Source organism: Myotis nattereri, assembly GCF_964212035.1.
Source record: "Myotis nattereri genome assembly, chromosome: 17".
NCBI classification, from domain to species: domain Eukaryota; kingdom Metazoa; phylum Chordata; class Mammalia; order Chiroptera; family Vespertilionidae; genus Myotis; species Myotis nattereri.
In genome coordinates this window covers 4,147,958-4,166,415 of record NC_138092.1, presented here as the reverse complement: position 1 = coordinate 4,166,415, position 18,458 = coordinate 4,147,958, and the positions used below count along the sequence as shown (strand labels likewise).

At 53.1% G+C, this 18,458-nt stretch overlaps 1 protein-coding gene across 1 annotated transcript in view; it reads right to left on the bottom strand.

Annotated features, from left to right (window-relative positions):
• The window catches only part of KCNQ3 (potassium voltage-gated channel subfamily Q member 3), a gene marked incomplete at its 5' end in the record, with an annotated part of 163,605 nt that overhangs the window by 23,515 nt on the left and 121,632 nt on the right, over positions 1 to 18,458 (bottom strand). Inside the window, 4 exons of the mRNA XM_081110875.1 lie at positions 661 to 816; positions 4,149 to 4,321; positions 5,477 to 5,603; positions 7,232 to 7,322. Of these exons, the coding sequence (XP_080967001.1) occupies positions 661 to 816; positions 4,149 to 4,321; positions 5,477 to 5,603; positions 7,232 to 7,322 (547 nt within the window). The remainder of the gene's footprint in view (positions 1 to 660; positions 817 to 4,148; positions 4,322 to 5,476; positions 5,604 to 7,231; positions 7,323 to 18,458) is intronic.

The window sequence follows — 18,458 nt, the reverse complement described above, 5'->3', positions numbered from 1 at the left end:
CTGCTATGTGCTGTGCACTCCTGTGTATGATCACATGTATTAACGCGAACACATGTACTTGTGAACCCAGGAGGCAGGAGAGCAAAGCAGGTAAGAGCGTGGCCTCCGCAGCCCAACAGCCGGAGTTCAAATCCCAGGTCAACCACCGACTGGCTCAGGCTCTGCCTTGAATCAGTTCCTTACCCGCTTCATGCCTCAGTTTCCCCATTTATAAAGGGCCCAATAAGAGTTGAGTTTAAACTGTTAATAAAGGTGACGTGCCTAAAGCAGCGCTCTGGAGCAAGTACGCCTTCGGCAGGTACCACCTTGTGCCACGTGTCCCTGTGGGTGTGGGGCTGAGTCGCTAGGTGTGTCTGAAGGCCTGTGTCACGGTGTTTGCACACGTGTGGCTTGGTTGATAACAGCCGACAACTAATGAGGTAAGGGCCCTAGTGACCCTGGGACCAGACTGTTGCGAGGCCTGACTTCTTATAAACACGATGGAAAGCCTGCTTGTTCAAAGCGTGCAGCCTGTGAGGGGTCGCCCAGGGGCAGGATGGGAAATGGAGGCGGTCTCGCTCTCACTGTGACTGCAGAGTGCAGCCGCCCATCTCTCTCTGTGGATAACAGGCCATCCCCATGGGGGGGGGCGGGGAAGGAGGTTTGCAAGGGGTGACTCACCAGGCCCCACCAAAGGGCGTCTGCATAGGTCTCAAACTCCTCTTTCATCTCTTCTCCCTGCGCATCCACCTCCGGGACGTCCTTCTCCACCAGGTAGACAAGAAACGAAGAAAGGATGAGGGTCAGGAAGCCTATGTACCAGGCGGTGATGAGCTCCTGGAGAGAGCAGAGGACAAGGGAAGACGACCCTGGAGACCGTGGGGTGGGTGCTGGAGGTGGAGTCCAGCTCTGCCGGCTCCGTGACCCTGGGCAAGTTACTCCCCGTCTCTGGCCCTCACCTCCATCACTGAAATGGGGCCAGTGACATGGTCATTGTTTCCAGCATGGACACCGTGAGTGCCTGGCTGTAGGTGGAGGGGGAGATTTCCACCTCTGGGGGGAGGACCCCGATATCACAGCTCAGAGACTGCTGCCTGAGACAAGGCTTGGAACTCAGGAGACTGATTCCACGCAGGACTGGGCAGAATAAAGCTCGTTCCACTGGAAACTGACACAGGGGCGGGGGGGGGGGGGGGGCTAGTGTGCACAGTGGCAGAGCTGTGGACAGGCCCTGCCTGCCACCAAGTGCCTGTGTGACCCTGGGCACAGGACCCTCCTCCCAGCCTCGGCTCCCCGAGTTTTACAATGAAAGACTGGACCACAGAGTTCCAGAAAGTGCCACCTGCATTACTGGGGGAATGCAGAGGCAGTTTTCATGTGAGTCACCTACTGATTGAAACCATATTAAAAATGAGCATAAATGACACCTAAAACCTATGATGTCATGCATGTTATCACATGACAGACTAGGACACATGAGTAAGTAAACCAGAGAAAGGTACTGCAAAAAAAGTTAAGGAAGAGTAGGATGGTGCAGAGATATGGCAAAGATGGGCATCACTGGAGTTCAAACACCCGATGGGGGCAATCCCTAAGGCTCTCTCTCTCTCATTCTATTCCAACTTCAAGGTGCAGCTCGGTAGCCTGGGTGGGGAGAAAGTCAAGGTTATGGACGCACACGATCTGGAGATTAGGTTTGTCACCCCCGCTGAGTCGTCAGAGAACAAAGTTGTTCGTATCAATATCTGTCACCTGTCTGGCCGCAGGAGGCAGGTCAGTGGGCCTGCGGGTCGCTGGGCTCTCGCTGACAGCTCGCTTCCTGCCTCTGTCGGGCCTTTGCCGACCCTGGTCTCGCTGCCTGAACAGCCCTTCTCCACGGGACCAACCAGAGCGTGGCGCCAGCTGCAGACTCATGTCACCTCCACTGTGAACTTCCCCTGGATCTGCTCCCCGAACTAGAAAGCAGGTTTATCTCTAGTTCCTTTATGTCTTGGCGATTTTCTTTCTTTTCTTTTCTTTTTTTGTTAATCCTCACTGGAGGATGTTTTTCCATTAATTTTTAGGGAGAGTGGAAGAGAGAGGGAAAGACAGAAACACTGATGTGAGAGAAACACATCGATTGGTTGCCTCCAGCACGAACCCTGACCAGGGCCCGGGCCAGTCAGGAACCTACAACACAGGTACGTGCCCTTGACCGGAATTGAACCTGAGACCCTTTGGTCTGCAGGCTGACACTCCATCCACTGAGCCAAACTGGCTGGGGCTGCCTTTGCTATTTTCCAAGCAGACTTGTCTGAATGTCTAACACTTCATTATGCACAGTGCACACGTGTGAGCTCAGGCCACAGAGAGAGGTTCTTTTAGACCAGTGATTCCCAAAGCGGGCGCTACCGCCCCCTGGTGGGCGCTGCAGCGATCCAGAGGGGCGGTGATGGCCACAGGTGCATTTGGGGGCATATATCTTTCTGTTTAATTGCTATTAAAATTTAAAAAAAATTAATTTCCAGGGGGCGCTGAGTAATATTTTTTCTGGAAAGGGGGCGGTAGGCCAAATAAGTTTGGGAACCACTGTTTTAGACGGTGCACGCGATCCAGCCAGCCGCTCCCCTCTCCAGGGTCTGCCCTGCAGGGGGCTCGAGTGGGGAAGCAGGAACTGGCCCTCCATCCCTGGGCTCCTGTGTGAGCACCAGCCTCCGGCCTCGCTGTGGGCAGTTCCAGCGTTCCTGCGTGTTTTCATACGCTCTGACCCCAGATGTGAGTCAGAAGTTTCATCTGATGCTTAACCAAACACACATCCTATGGCCAGAAAAACTAGCTGCGGGTTATTAAGAGGCGGTATAATGGTTATGGGCGAGGAGCAAAAATGTGTCCCAGTCCTGTGCTTTGCGGCCATTTAAAAGGCTATTCAGGGTAATCCTGCCTGGACGCGGTTTTCACCAGCAGCTCCGAGGCAGGGCCTGTGGCTGCTCCCGGCGCCGTGGCTCCTGCACCTGCCCCGTGGGCTCCTGCGTGAGCCCCTGCGGTCGGTGGTGGCTGAGGGGTGGGGTCTAGCCAGTGTGGGGAGTGAGGGGCGGAGGGCCATTCTGCAGGGCGCTCCAGGCCCCTCTTCCCTCGGCTCGGCGACTCAAGGCTCATTTTTAGGAGCGATGCGGCCCTCTGGCCACATCAGAGCTGGGTGCGCGAGAAGATGTCAACACTCCCAGGCTCCTTGGTTCTGGGAGCAGAGCCTGGCCTCTCCTGGCCCTACGGAGTCTAACTCTGTGGGACATGGGCCTGGAGCCCTCGTCACCTGGTTCCCCTGGACACCTCCCTCCGCGGGGTCCTGGCTCTGCTTTCTCCTGCCCGGGCCTCCGAAGGGCTTCCCTGCCTGAGCGAGGCACACGGTTCTCCTGCACTCTCCAGGGAACAGCTAAGGTTTGGACTAATGGAGCACCTCGGCTCCAGGCACAGGCTCTGCCTGCCTCAGTTTCCACCCCGACTCAGGTACTGGGCACTCTGGGAGGGGATCAGACTAAGCCCCGTGGTCCGAGCTGCCAGTCTCGCTTAGAGAGGTGAGCTCCCCCATGCCCAGCAGCAAACCACTGAACCTGGGCTGGAGCCAGACTGCCCGGTGTGCGTCCCAGGGCATGACCTTGGGCAGCTACTTCCTCCTTCCGCATCTGCTTCCCTGTCCGTGTGATGGAAAACAATCGTGCCCGAATCCCAGCTGAGCGGATCCGGGCTCGGCACCGACCAATAGCAGCTGAACCTCTTCCACATGCTGGGCGTGTGCTGGGTGCTTGGCACCCGAGGTGACAGCAGTGCCAATCAATCTGCGTGACTCTGGAGCCTTCTCCTCCCCCGACGCTACCTTGCCTTACCTCAGGTCTCCCTCTCCACAGCCCAGAGGCAGAGGCGTGAGGAGCCCTGCCTGAGAAATGAGGAAACTGCAGTCAAACAGGGTTGAATGACAGGTCGTTTGTATCTGGTGGAGCTGAGCCGGGCCCAGGTCTACCTGCTTCAGTTCCCCGTGGCCCACCGGCTTCTGCCCTCCCTCGCCCCCCCCCTTGTCATCACCAGTGGTAGCAGAATACCCTCCGGGGACACCCTGCTGGAGGGCACGCCCTGGAAGGCCTCGCGGGTGGGAGCCACGTGGCCACGTAGCCTCGTGGCCTCTCCGTGGCACCTACTTTGCTGTGGGCGCAGATGGCCGAGCCCAGGAGCTTCCAGGTGCCGCCCCTGCGGTCCATCCGCAGCATGCGCAGGATCTGCAGGAAGCGCAGGCTCCGCAGAGACGTGGCCAGGACATTGCCCTGGTTGCCCACGGCGACCACGGGCACAGAGGCAATCAGCACGAAGATGTCTGGGAGAGAGCACAGACAAAGGGCCCGTGACCAGAGCTGTCCGGGCTACAACGAAGCCACCACAGGCCTGCCCTGTCTGCCGGCACAGGCGCGTGCCAAGCCCTGCCTGTGAAATCGTGCATCAACCACACGTGGGAATGGAATCAGTCTCCTGGGACAGGACGTGGGACATACTAGAAAGGTGTAGTTGAAGCCACATTTTCCTGACAAAAGGAGAATCTACTGGAATGGAGAGGAGGGAACAGAATGGCTGAACTCAAAATATCTGGAGTCAGAGGAGTTAAGATGAATAAACTCCTTGATAGGTAGTGAGCGTCCCACGACTGGAAGTATGCAAGCAGTCTGCGTGACCAGCTGACGGCTGCTGCGAAGGGGACTGAAACATTAGACAGGAGGGCATGTGGACCAAAGGCGTTTGGCTGGCCCTTCAGCGCCGACGTTCTATAATCCTGACACTTTAACCAGCCCTGGGATTCTATGTTCTATGTTCCCTAGCCATCACTGTGGGCAGACTTTGTCTTGTTATGCTATGGTTTTAGTAGGATGTTCAGATGGGACATATGGGTCTATGCTGCACCAGGAGGGGAGAATGACAGCTCCCACCTTCTCTGCTATCAGAATGCCTGCACCCGAATGAAGGGCCCAGGGACCCCTCCTCAGAGCCACTCTTGGGTCAAGACAGAGCAACATGGTGGTGGGGGGTGGGGGGTGGGGGCATAGGTACTAGGTTCATCCAGACCTGGATGTTAGGAATATACTGTGTGACTGGAACATGGCTCAGCTCTGTGAGCCTCAGTCCCCACCTCTGGAAAATGGGCACAACAGGGTCCGATAGAAACAATTCTCAGCCTGCAGTGGTGTCTCTCCTCCCACCCTACCCCCATCAGTCCAGATATGCAGGGATGACTGGGTGCTACGATCTAGGGGCCGAGACGCTCAACAGCCTGCAAGGGGCTGGCTCCTTCCCGCACGCCCAGGAAGAATCACTGCTCTGTGGAATCATGAGGAGGGGACACAGAGGGGGATTCAGCAGCCAGAGGAGCTTATGGAGGTGGGGGGGGGGGGAGGCTGGGCTGGCCTCAGCAGAGCCCAGGCATCCCCAGGAGAAGAGTGTGGGAAGGGGACTTGGCCGGGTGGCTCAGGGGTGGGCTTACCCAACATGCACAGGGGCTTCCTGGCAAACTTCAGCCGCCCCCGCCAGCCTTTGTAGCGGCAGCAGCAACCAGCGGCCCAGATCCTCAGAGCAAACTCGGCTCCAAAGACGAAAATCGCAAACGTTTCCTGTGTTGAAGAAATAAGCAGAGCATTGGACTGACCAGGGCCCAGGCCCCGGGAACCCGCGGTGGCTGCAGCGGTCGCTGCTCTGTGGCGGAGAGGGGAGAACGGGTCCTCCCCTCCGCTGGACAGCTCCTGCCTTCATTCCCTTGGGCTCAGGGTCCCGAACACTCAGGCTTGCAAAGTGATTACTTGTTGTTTTTTCTTTTTAAAAAATATTTTCATTGATCTCAGAGAGAAAGGGAGAGGGAAAAAGAGAAACATTATCAACTGCCTCCTACACGCCCCCTACTGGGGATTGAGGCTGCAACCCGGGCATATGCCCTGACTGGAAATCGAACCAGCGACCTCTTGGTTCATAGATCGAAGCTCAACCACTGAGCCATGCCTGCCGGGCCTTTTTCTATATTTCTGCTCCAAAGGATTGTTTTTTTAATCCCTCTAATGTGTTCAATGGCCCTAATAAGTTCAGCTGTGTTGAAAAGAGAGGGCCCTGGTTTTGCTAACTGTGCCAGTGTCACTGGGCCTGGCTCCTGGGCCAGGCACCAGCCAGACAGGGTTCCGTACTATTATCTTCATTTTACACTTTGAAAAACCAAGGCAAGGAATAGGGTGGCATATTTCTTAAGGCTACGCAGTGGCAAAGAAAGCAGCCCAGGCTCGGAACCTGGCATGGAGCCCATGTCGTAAGCCCATGCCACCTCCTGGGTCACTGGGTGGGCCCCGTCCCTCCTGCACCTCCCTTTGATCAGATAGGACAGCTTTGCCTCCCTCTTTGGTGGTCTCTGAGGGCCCTGGGGAGCGGCTGCTCCATGGTGACCCCAGAAACCTAGTCCCTGGAATGAGCTGGTCGCCCAGGATCTACCCGCTCAGGTCTCAGCTCGGGATGCATGGATCGTAAACACCTGTTCTCAGAAGGAATCTATGGCCTCGGAGCCAAGGATGGCAAGTGAGTGCCAGCCAAAGCTTCTGCTCTTTTGTGAACCCTAATTGGGGGACTGGCACTCGCTCCCAGAAGAGGTGGGCTGAGTCCGCATCCAGCAAGGGTGTGGTCACCCCTAGGGCCAGGGCCCTCCTGGGGCCTCTGCCCGGAGCAGAGGAGGCTGCTCACCTGCTATTTGCACGCATTTCAGGCCAGGACGTGAGGAATCCGAGTCAGGGCCATTAGGCAACTTGCCGAAGAACGCTAGGCCCCTCTCTCTGTACCACACCCTGATGGGGAACCAAAAGGAAAACAGGCAGAGGCCGTGGGGGAGGTAAGCTTATGCGGGAACGGGGTTTAGTACTTGGCCTTGAGCAGAGTTAGAGACCCTCAGGCTTGAGGAAGGAAAGCAGAGGCAGGGTCTGGAATGGACTATGCCTCTGTGCTAACTTTCAGGGGACTGGGAGCTGTAGCTTAGAATGTAATGGTGTATTGGTTATATCTGATCTAGAATAACAAGTGGCACTCCCCAATCCACCCGTGGCCCTGGCAGACCTGACCGTGTGATCCGGGCACTGCTTTCTCATTGCTTGGCCAGAGACCCCAGGAAGCCCAAACTAACTGGGCACAACTGCACCCAAGGGCAGCCTCCTGGCCTTGGCCGTGAAAGTCCAACCAGAAACGCAGCGCTGTGGTGGGTCGGCGATCTCACCAGCAGCAGAAGCCAGTCCCCCGAGACAGTCTCGTACTCCTTGAACGTGGTCAGCACGGCCAGGATCAAGCAGCCCAGGACGATCAGGAACCTGGGAGGGAAAGAAGACGGAGTCTGAGGCAGCGCCAAGGCCCGGCTGCTCCGAGCTGGGCGGGGAAAGGTGACAGTGGGATGGACGCCGCAACCTCCATCGGGCTTGGGCATGTGTCGTGATATTCCGTTTAACCTCATAACAAACTGTAAGGCGGGTAAGGTTAATATTCCAGTTAAAGAAGGCAAGGCTGTGCATATTTCTGCTTTACCAGCTCGTTAGTGGCATCGGTTAGTTAGCTGGAACTCGCACTAGATCACCTGGTCCCAACCCTGGGGGCTGCAGAGCCCCCGAAGACCAAAGGTCTTCACACGCTTTAGTAAACCATCAGGAATGTGAATGCATGAATGACAAGTCCTGCTCGTACAGGACTATGATGTTAAAATATGTGAAAAAGTTCTCAGGGTAAGGAAAACACAAACTCCTTCCAAACGTGATCCATCCCGCAAAGGCCTCGATCACCACGTCTTAGTAAGTTTCCTTTTTGTTTGTTTTGCCTTTTACAGCCAGTCGGTGCTCAAGGAAATAACCTCTTTCCACTGGGGATCTTCAGAATCGTTTGTGAGATTGCCGAGAGTTCTTCCTGCAGAACAGCAGCCACCACACTGCGTGAGGCAGGACACCATCCCAACACCTAGCCCCAGAGTCCCTCTTGGGTGGGTGTCTTTCGTCTAGTGAAACCGTGTACGGAGCCAGACAAGGTGGAAGTTGCAACCCTAAGGACACAGACTGCTAACCTCCTCAGCAACACAAATGAAGGAACTGGAGGAGGGCCCTGGCCGGGTAGCTCAGTGGGTTAGAGTGTTGTCCCGATACGCCAAGGTTGCAGGTTCGATACCTGTACAGGGCACACACAAGGAGCAACCAATGACTGTATAAAGAAGTGGAACAACAAATCAATGTTTCTCTCTCAAATTAATAAAATTTGCTTAAAAAAAAAAGAAACTGGAGGCGGGAGTTGGTCTTCAGGGCCGGGAATGATGAAAGAGTGGACACACCTCACCGCGTGCTGGGGGTTTTGAAGAACAAGAACATCTAAAATGTTAGGCTTGTGGCCCTGCAACGCAACCCATCAACCACAGCCTGTGGGAGTGGCTTTGTCTTGAGTTGGCATCGGACATGGAGCTGCAGCCCCTGGCTGGGGAGAGAGAAGCGCTCGGCGTCCCACAGCTGACCTCATTCAGAGAGGTCCTACCTACGCTCCGTATCCAGAGTGTGTGTAAACCTTGGGGAGATTCCACGAGGCGTGTGCGGTGGGCCTGCCCCAAGGCTGCTCCCAGTGAGTCACGCCCTGGCATACGCCCCTCCGTGGGTGCAGGTGGCACTTTTGACTTGCTTCTAACAACAGACCAAGGCAAAGATGATGGGATGTCACTCCCTCAATTAGGTTTTGGTATGCAGCAAAGGCAATGAGATAGACGCACCTGTGATGATGTTCCTTTATGTAAGACTCGATCTTAGCAGGATGGAGTGAGCGAGTTTCCTGCTGGCCTTGGCGTGAGCTATGCTGTGAAGGGGCTGGAGAGCGACAAGGCAAGAAACGGTGGTGGCTTCTAGGACCCTAGAGAAGCCCCCAGCTGACAGCCAGCATGTAAGTGAGACCCACGACCGGGTGAGCTTGGAGAACCCCCAAGCTGTACAAAGGAACGTGGAACGTCACCCAGCCCCAAACTGCTCTGTGAGACCCCAAGCCCAGGACTCGGTGAAGCTGTGCCCAGACTGCCAGCCTACGGAAACCGTGAGACAATAATGTGTGTTGCTTATAAGCCGCTAGCTGTTATGCAGCCATAGAAAACTAACAGTGTGGAATGGGAATCTGTACCACATGCATCCAGTGTCTACAGAGCAGGGTAACTCCCCCCCCCCTCCCGCACCCCCCCGGCCCAATTCATCAGCTTGTGTCTGGGCTGCGCCTGTGTGTTTGGTCTCTGAGACTCCACTCCCTGAGGGCGGACACTGTCTGGTTTCTCCCTGAACCCCAGTGACTGTCTCAGAGTCTGGCACTTATTACGAACCCATGAGTGTTTGGAGAATGGATAGAAATGACTTCAGAAATGAGCAACTGCCCTGCTGTTGGAATCAAAGGCAAAGGACATACGGTGGTTCTGGAGAGACAAGGCAGAGGGGATGGGAAGGGCTCTGTAGGCCAAGGGAAGGGTATGGACTTGATTCAGCAGATGATCTTTAAATATACATAGCTCCACGTCCACACCCATATCATCTACCTCTGTATCTTATCTTCACATCACTGTCTGTTACCGGAAACATCGGACCTGCGGGCCGTGTAAGGCCCAAGAAATCATTTGGTCTGGTAAGGCATTAGGGGTGAGTTCATGAAATGTTTGACCAAATACAGCTGGCTAATTTTTAAAAAACGTATTTTTGTTGATTTCAGAGAGGAAGGGAGAGGAGAGTGAGATAGAAACATCAATGATGAGAGAGAACCATTGATTGGCTGCCTCCTGCACGTCCCACACTGGGGATCAAGCCCGCAACCTGGGCATATGCCCTGACTGGGAATCAAACCATGACCTCCTGGTTCATAGGTGGACGCTCAACCACTGAGCCACACCAGCCGGCCAGCAGGCTAGTTTTTAGGTTGATAATTTTGCATGGGCTGCGAATGACGTTGTAAATATCCAAATGGCCTTGGCCAGAAGAAAGATTTCCCACTCCTGATCTATATTGACGAAGTCTGCCCCGGACAGGACAGCTCCGGGAAGCTGCTGACATGGGTGGATGAGAGGGTGAGGGCTGACTGGTGAGATGACAAGGGTCCCATGAGAGTGAATAAGGGTCTCGGAGGTCTTGGCAGGATCTGTAACGAATGGGGCGCAGAGGCTGAGCAAGAGGAGCAGCTGTGAGGTCTCGGGGGTGGGTGACAGGGTGGACAAGTGCTGGTCGCTGACATAGGAGCATGCGCACAGAGCCGGCAGGACTGAAAGATGAACCACGCCGTGGACCTGCGGAAAGAGCCAGCAGGCTGACCGAAGCTCAAGTCTAAAGCTTAGGGCAGTGGCCGGGCCTGGGGACCTCAATCCCTTCCCTGCTAATAGTCTGGGACCGCAGAGCCAGCAGAGGCAACAATGCAGCCTTAACCAATCACCAAAGCGCAGGTTCAGCCGGTTCCCATCAGAGGGAGGGAGCAGAGCTGGCTTTGACCAGCGGGGGGCAGCAAACGCCAGGCCCCAGGCCAAGCTTCCCATTTCCTTGCCCATCAAGAAGGAAAAGCACCAGTCACCTCAGGGAGTCGCTTTCTGAGATTTGAAAACAGTAATTTATTTATAAAGCAAAACGCATGCAGGAAGTTCCTGCACCTGAGAAGAGGAAACGCTTTTTGGCCTCTTGCAGATTTCAATTTACTCTTTACATTGAACTTGATGCCGGGGTGGAAGCCAGGTTTGCGTGGCTGGACAGTCCTCCTTTCTCCTGTCCTGACTCTCTCCTCTCCCTGCCTCCCCAAGGATGCTTCTCCGCCTCTGACATGGCGGTTTCCGTCTCTGTGGTTCACCCCACTTTTATGTGCACTCCCCTAACTTCTTTCCCACTCCTCTCCCTTCCTCTCTCCTCACTCCTTGCCCAGTCCTTCCCCGCCGCCCCCCTCCCCTCCTACCCCCCAGGACCTGCAGGAGTGAGCAGGGGCTTATGGGCGGAGTCCTGGGCAGAGCCAACAGCTGCCTTCTGTCTGCAAGGTTGGCTGTCTTTGCAAATGAGCCAGTCAGGGTCAAGGGTCTCAGACATGCCCTTACAGCAGACACTGTCAGTCTCCTACATGCTTCCAGCCTACTCCTCTGCCCTGGTCCACCCAGGCCGCGGTGGGGTGGGGGAGGGGGGAGACAGGGTGGGAGGAAACCAACACAGGAAGCGGCTCTGTAGCTGCTCTTGGTGTCTCAAGTGGAAGGTCTGGGGGCTGAGACAAGAAACAGAGCTGCCAAACCTGTTTGAATGGGGATGTGTGCAATCTCTCCCTAGCCAGGCAAAGGCAGGCTGAACCCCCTAACAGAGCAGGTGTTGCTGACGCCATCCTTAGCCCACTGTCCTGATCCTCAGGCACCACCGCTGGTCTTTGGTCTCCAGCAGGAGACAAAAGCTATGGCTCCCCATCCGAAATGCCCCAGAGGTAAAGCACCCACTGTGTGCTGGGGCTCTCCTTATTCCCTGAGTCAGCCCGAGGGCTTCTGGGAATCACAGTGCACAGCCCAAGGGACTGGCTGACGAAGCTCACAGCTCACATCTACCTCTTCCCAGGCCTCAGTGTCTGTCTGCGACATGAGGGGACTGAGTTACACGATCCCAAAGGCCATCGGGGCGCTTCCTGCGGGTTCAGGCTTCCGGGGCCGGTGAGAAGGCCCGAAAGAGCTTTCCAAGACAAACAGGCTGGAGTTTCCTTCCGGCTGTCACTCACCACCGGGGCCTGTTTCCTCACCTGTAAAGGGGAATGACAGTGGCTCCTAATTCAGGGCTGTGGTGAGAAGTAAACGAGACGGACAATGCTTAGACTCTACCGCCGGCCTGGTGTAGCTCACAGGTCAGTATCTGCTAGTGATGACCTGCTAGCAACCGCAGGAGTGAATTTTAGCTCCAGTGGGTCAGGCCGATGACTGAGTCCCACGTGGTTGAAGGAACGTGTTGCCATTCAGACGTGGGTTCCTTATTCAGAATGGGCAGATCAACTAAGAACTGGATGAGGCCCTAGCTGGATGCTGAGTCCCATGATGCACTGCACCAGCTACACCAGTCTGAGTCCCATTTGGCTACTTCTGCAGGGCTGCTTGTCACTGTCCTCAGATCCATCCAGCCTCCAAAAGAAGACCACCGTTATGTCTGGCGGCGTGGGAAAGGTGAAGGCCTCTGCCAGGGTTACCAGCCTCTCCAGACCCACTACTCTGTTCCAGGCCTCTGACCTCCTCCACACTAGCAAGAGCCTCAGCTAAAATACACAAGTCTCATCAACACTGCAGCCAACACCCTCCCCCCCAGCCCCCGCCTCCCGCCCCCGCCTCCCGCCCCAGCACCCCTGTCTTGATCGGACACTTCCAGATAGAGGGGAGGCTATGGGAGCTCTGGCAGGTCACATTCTCTTCTCCCTGAGGGCTAGAGACAGAAGCCAGTAGGTCCATCTTCCTACTCCAGCACGACACCTGGGCCAGGCTGACTGGCAGGCACACTGGGATCTGGGCCAAACACGCGGGAAGAAATAGGCCATCTCTGGATGTTTCCTTTTTCCTCCAGAACAAGCCATATCTCTGACCATCCTGAGATGTTGATGTCAGTCTGGTCCCCAACCCCCTCTCTGAGAATGGCATCCAACTCATCCTGGGCAGCGTGCTTCCACGTGTCAGGACTGCGCTGGGGACCGCCCTCTCTGCAAAGCCTGGTTACCAACAGCATTTTTGTTCAACATGTCAAAACTGCATCCTGAGAGAGTAGGTGCTATAAAGTGATGGGAGGTTCTGTTTTGAGCATCTTCTTCATGTTGCAGGCATCTGCCGTGTTCTTCTCATAACAGTACCACAAAGGAAAAAAGGAAAGGTTTGGGGGTCTAGTTGTACCAAGGCTTAAGATGATCTCCAGGGACCCCCCCCACCATTCACACGTGTAGTTAATCCCCCCTGAGGAAAGGTGGCTGGGACCTGTGATGAGTTTCTAATCAATAGAAAGAAGTCAAAGAGGGGTGTCACTTTTGCGATTAGGTTACAAAAGACTGTGACTGCCATCTTGCTGGTGGACTCTCTCTTGCTGGCTTTGATGAAGCAAGCTGCCATGTTGGAGAGGCCCACAAGGTATGGGACTAAACGTGGCTTTCATCCAACAGCCAGCAAGGAACGAAGACTCTCAGTCCTACAGCCCCAAGGAACCAAATTCTCCCCACAACCACAAAAGGGGGCTTGGAAGAGAATCCTTCCCCAGTCGGGCCTTCAGATGAGCCCCCAGCCCTGGCGGACACCTTCATTGTAGCCTCTGTGAGCTACTTGAACACGAGGCCCAGGTAAGCCGTGCCGGGATTCCTCATGTCCAGAAACTGAGATAACGAATGTGTCCTGTATTAAGCCACTAAGTTTTGTGGTAGTTGGTGTGCAGTAACAGATAACTAACACTAGTTAGCCAGGATCCGAATTGGGGCTCACCACCTGGAAACCAGATGGCCTCGGGTAGGTTTATTTTTCTGAACTTCCATTTCTCATCGATAACACAGGGCAAGTCAAAGGACTTTCATTCTCTTAGTCGTTACCCCAGTCTTTGCTGCTAAGAGATTGCACAGCACAGTAAAAGTCCTTATAACCAAAAACCACTCTGAAGACGTCTCCGCGCAAACATCCTTGACGATTTCACAGCAGCCTCTGTCCTCGCTGTGCCTGGTTTTGCAGGCCAGTCTCTGCCTCCCGCATCGGGTACAGCACCTAATAGTACAATATGAATCATTTGCAAAGTCGAAAGGCAGAGTTACAATAGATTCAGGGTTTCATAAAGTTGATGGATAGGAGGATGGATAGCTGTGCTAAACACACCAACGCCATTAACAAGGGACAATCCTCCTGGAACAACAAAAGACAAATCAATTGATGTTTCAAAGGATTAAAAGTATCAGACAATCCTCCTTCTGAATGTTGAGAAAATGAAATGTGAGGTTCTCTTGTGTTATCATGTAATTTCGGCGTAGAAAATATATCCCCAAATTAGCCCTTGATTCAGTCTTTGTCCCTTCTAACAAGCAGAGCATTGTTGCAATTATAACCTACATTTTGCCGCCTATGAGATAAACATTTGAATAACACATTTTTTTTGGTGATAAAGTACTCATACTTTTCTCCACTGTTGATATGAAGTTTTGGTTCCCATTTTCAGCAGATTCTCTTTAAGTAGATGATTCCCCCTACCTGTGGAATAAAGGGGTCCTCTAACTCTACCTCATGGGATTCTTATCTGTGTAGGTGGGGGATCCCCGTCCACACTGAGTGCTGGGGGTAGAGTCCTTATGCTATCTCGAGAAAAGTAATTTTCTGAGAGTCTCACGGGAAGATGAGTTATTTTTATCTGCATGGAATTACATCCCTTGGATTCCAAAGTCCTATTTCCCTTAGTCCAGTCATTGAAGAAGTGTAGCTGGGGCTTCAGTAGAGCTAGGAGCAAAGCCAGTGTCCAGAGTTTCCATTCCACGTTGTACCAGGTCCAGTTCAGCATCAGGCTGGTTACAGTCCATTAGTCCACTGTGTGTGTGGGGTCCACATGGCCATGAACCATGTGGGTGAATGCAGGAGAGCAGGAGCGTGAGAGCCCCACAAGCCAGGAGTCAACCAAGAGCACGAGAGAGAGAGTGGACTCATTTGTTTATGAGACAAAATATTCCAAATGTCATGCCCTTGCAGTGGCCACACCATTTTGGACAATGACCTGTTCCCAGGTATGACTGACAGACAAATACCTTCCAGGAGTCACCCCGACTTTACTGGGAGTGAGTCTATTCTCCTCCCTGTCTGGTCCCTTCCCCGAGTGATCGGGGAATGGACCGGTGGCTCCCTGGGGAGTGTAAAGCTGTAGCTTCCAGGCAAAGCTGCTCCATGACATGCCTATAATATCTGGCCTTCCATTGGCTCCTTTCCTGCTATTAATAACGAGTTAATTACAGCTGTACCAGGATGACCAACTGGACTCAAAGAGAACCAAGTGTGTAAACTGCCTAGGGTTCTGAGAAGAGCAGGCGTTTATCAGGTGCGAGTTTCTTACCCCTTTCTTTCTCATCTTATATTCACTGGGGAGTGTGAAAATATTTGCCTTTAATAGTACAGTCGCCCTCCGGATCTCAGGTTCCCCATTCACACATCCAACCAACCAAGAATTGAAAATATTGGAGAAAAAAAAAAAGTTAGGTTGCTGCCAACATGCCCTGTGTAGTTTGGTCTATGATGGCTGTGTCTGTACTGAATATGTACACACTTTTTCCTTGACTTTATTCCCTGAACAATATACTACTACAACTATCTATATATATAAAAACCTAATATACAAATTGTCCCTGTGGGAGTTCGACCGGGAGACAGATCGCTTGCTATGACGTGTGCTAACCATCAGGGGGCGGCTCAGAATGAAGAAAGGCTCCAGCTGGCAGCTGGCAGCCGGGGAAGGGAGGCCCCAGCGGGCAAACGGAAGGCCCTGATTGGCCCTGATTGCTATGTACCGTGAATTTCGTGCACCAGGCCTCTAGTTTACATAATATTTACACTGTATTAGGTATAATAAGTACTCTAGAGATGACTTAAAGTAGACGGGAGGATGTGTGTAGGTTATATGCAGATATCACACCATGTTAAATAAGGGACTTGAGTGTCCCTGGGTTTTGGGATCCACAGGGTCCCTAAAACAATCTGCTACAGATACTGAGAGATAACTGTGTAGAGCAGGGGTGGGGAACATCCAGCCCTCAGGCCCTATAAGGCACTCGAAATCATGTGGTCTGGGGTGAGTTAAATGTTTGACCAAATATAGCAGGCTAATTTTTTTAAGCTGATAATTTTGTAAGGCCCGGGAATCCTATATAAAAAAAGGGTGATATGCAAATTGACCCTAAAGGCAGAATGATTAGGAATGACCGGTCACTATGACACACACTGACCACCAAGGGGCAGACGCTCAATGCAGGAGCTGCCACCTGGTGGTCAATGTGCTCCCACAGGGGGAGCTCCACTCAGCCACAAGCCCTGTTGATGGCTGCGAGTAGCAGTGGCGGGAGCCTCTCCCTCCTCCTCGGCAGCATTAAGGATGTCCAACTGCGACTTAGGCCCGCTCCCCATAGACAGCAGGCCTAAGCCGCAGTAGGGCATCCCCCAAGGGCTCCTGGGCTGCCAGAGGGATGTCTGACTGCCAACTTAGGCCCGATGTCCGTGGGGAATGGGCCTAAGCCATCAGGTAGACATACCCCAAGGGGTCCCAGACTGCGAGAGGGTGCAGGCCAGGCTGAGGGACCCCCCTGGGTGCATGAATTTTCATGCACTGGGCCTCTAGTGATGTTATAAATATCCAAGTGGCCCTTAGCAGAAAAAAGGTCCCCCACCCCTGGTATAGAGCAAAAATCAAATCTCTTAAAAAACATCCACGTTCTTGAAATGAGGTAAGAGAACAGTACTCATAAATAAGCACACGGAAACCTCTATCTGTATCTTGATCTCTACCCATCGCTATCTGATCCACACACCAACCTATAGAGCCACAGGTGTGCAATAGAGGTGCAGGTTTGACCATCTAAACCAGCGATTTTCAACCTTTTTCATCTCACGGCACACATAAATGAATGACTAAATCTTGCGGCAATCATTGTTATGATTAATATGACTGTTGTTTTGTGTTACTCCATCAAACCCAGTGCTTGGGAATTTGTACATTCTCAATAACTGGAAGCAGCTGTCATTATTCCAATACACTTGGAATCCATCAAACATAGATCATCTTTGGGTAACTCCACCAAGAAATCCTATAACATTTCATTTTCTCTCAGACACAATTCATTGTAAGGCTCATCACTGTATAAACTACTAAGAAAGCGAAACTGCCAATTAAATTATTACAGTCACTGATTATAGTTCGCATCCTCATTTCAGAGATGTTAAAATGGGGCCACATAAGCATTCCGCGCGGATGAAACAGAGGTAGATAAAACTGCCTTACAGCTGGGTCCTTTAGGACAAAGCCTTTCACAGACAAGGTATGAGGACATGACTCCGAGTGTGTTGGAGGGGCTGGGCGGATCCTATGTCCCCAGCACCAGCAGGGCCCCAGCACTGAAATATGGGTCCATGTTTATTTAGCCTAAGCCCTTCCATTCCTACTGAAGCTGTTAGAGCCCCAAGTTTGAATCTCTACACCGAGCATGTCAAACTCGCGGCCCACGGGCTGCATGCCTCCTTTATTTGGCCTATATTAGCCTTTGAGTTTGACATGCTTGCTCTACACATTTCCCATCTTTCATTTCCCAGGAACAGAAGTTCTGTGTTTTCATGGATCTAAGCTTCCGGGGCTCCCCTGGGCGAGCAGCGGGATGCAAGCCAGGTGCTGGGATTCGGGAACCCTGCAGGCATCCTCCCTGCTAACCGCTCCCCTTTGTGCCTGACTCACCCAGACAGGCGCCCCTATTTACAACGGCCTGGCTTGGAATCCCAATTCTCTTTCTTGTGAGCTGGATGGCTTTCCACAAGATACTCCATCTTTTTCTAAAATATATTTTTATAGATTTCAGAGAGGAAAGGAAAGGGAGAAAGAGAAACATCAGTGGTGAGAAAGAATCATTGAGCGGCTGCCTCATGCACACACCACACTAGGGATCGAGTCCGCAACCGGGGCATGTGCCCTTGACCAGATTCGAACCCAGGACCCTTTAGTTCACAGGCTGACACTCTATCCACTGAGCCAAACCAGCTAGGACAAGATACTCCATCTTTTAATAGGAAATACAGCCTGGCAGCACAGGGCGACGGGCCTTCTTTCCGGGCCGCTAGGTGAGGAACAGAGGCTCCGGGAGAAAGAGGAGGAAGTCTGAAACCATGCCAAGAAGGCACTCACCTCCCTCACCCACATGGTGCCCGGTCTTTTCAGTGCCTTCAGGCTGCAGACCGTGGGAAAATGCCAGCATGTCATTGGTGGATTACTTACTTTCTTCCCATGCCCTGGAGACTTTTCACATTCGGATAGAAAAACTGGTCCTCTCAGACCCAAACCCGAAGGTGTAAACACCTTCTATTTCCTGATCCCATGAGCGCTTTCCTATCAGTGGCTCCAGGTTTCTTTGGAGAGCCAAAGGCAGACCAGACGCAAAGTCATACGCAAAGTAATATTCGGGTCTCACACTGTCTCCCCCCTCCCCCCCCATCAGATTTTTCTCTTTCTCTCCTTTTGGAAATCTCACTAGAATGGAAACATTTAGTGGCTTCACGTTTCCCAAAGGAGAGTGATTAAAGCGAAAAGCGTGAGCCACTCACCAAGGCTGGCACCGCGGAGACACATCTGGGTGCCCAGCTGCAGTGAACAAACAATAGCCATCATGGCTGATTGTTCCCAGCAATTTCCTGGTCTCCCCGAGATCCACACTCATATCTCACGGCTCCTGGATTTTACATGCACTCACTCCATCCTTCATTCAATACATGT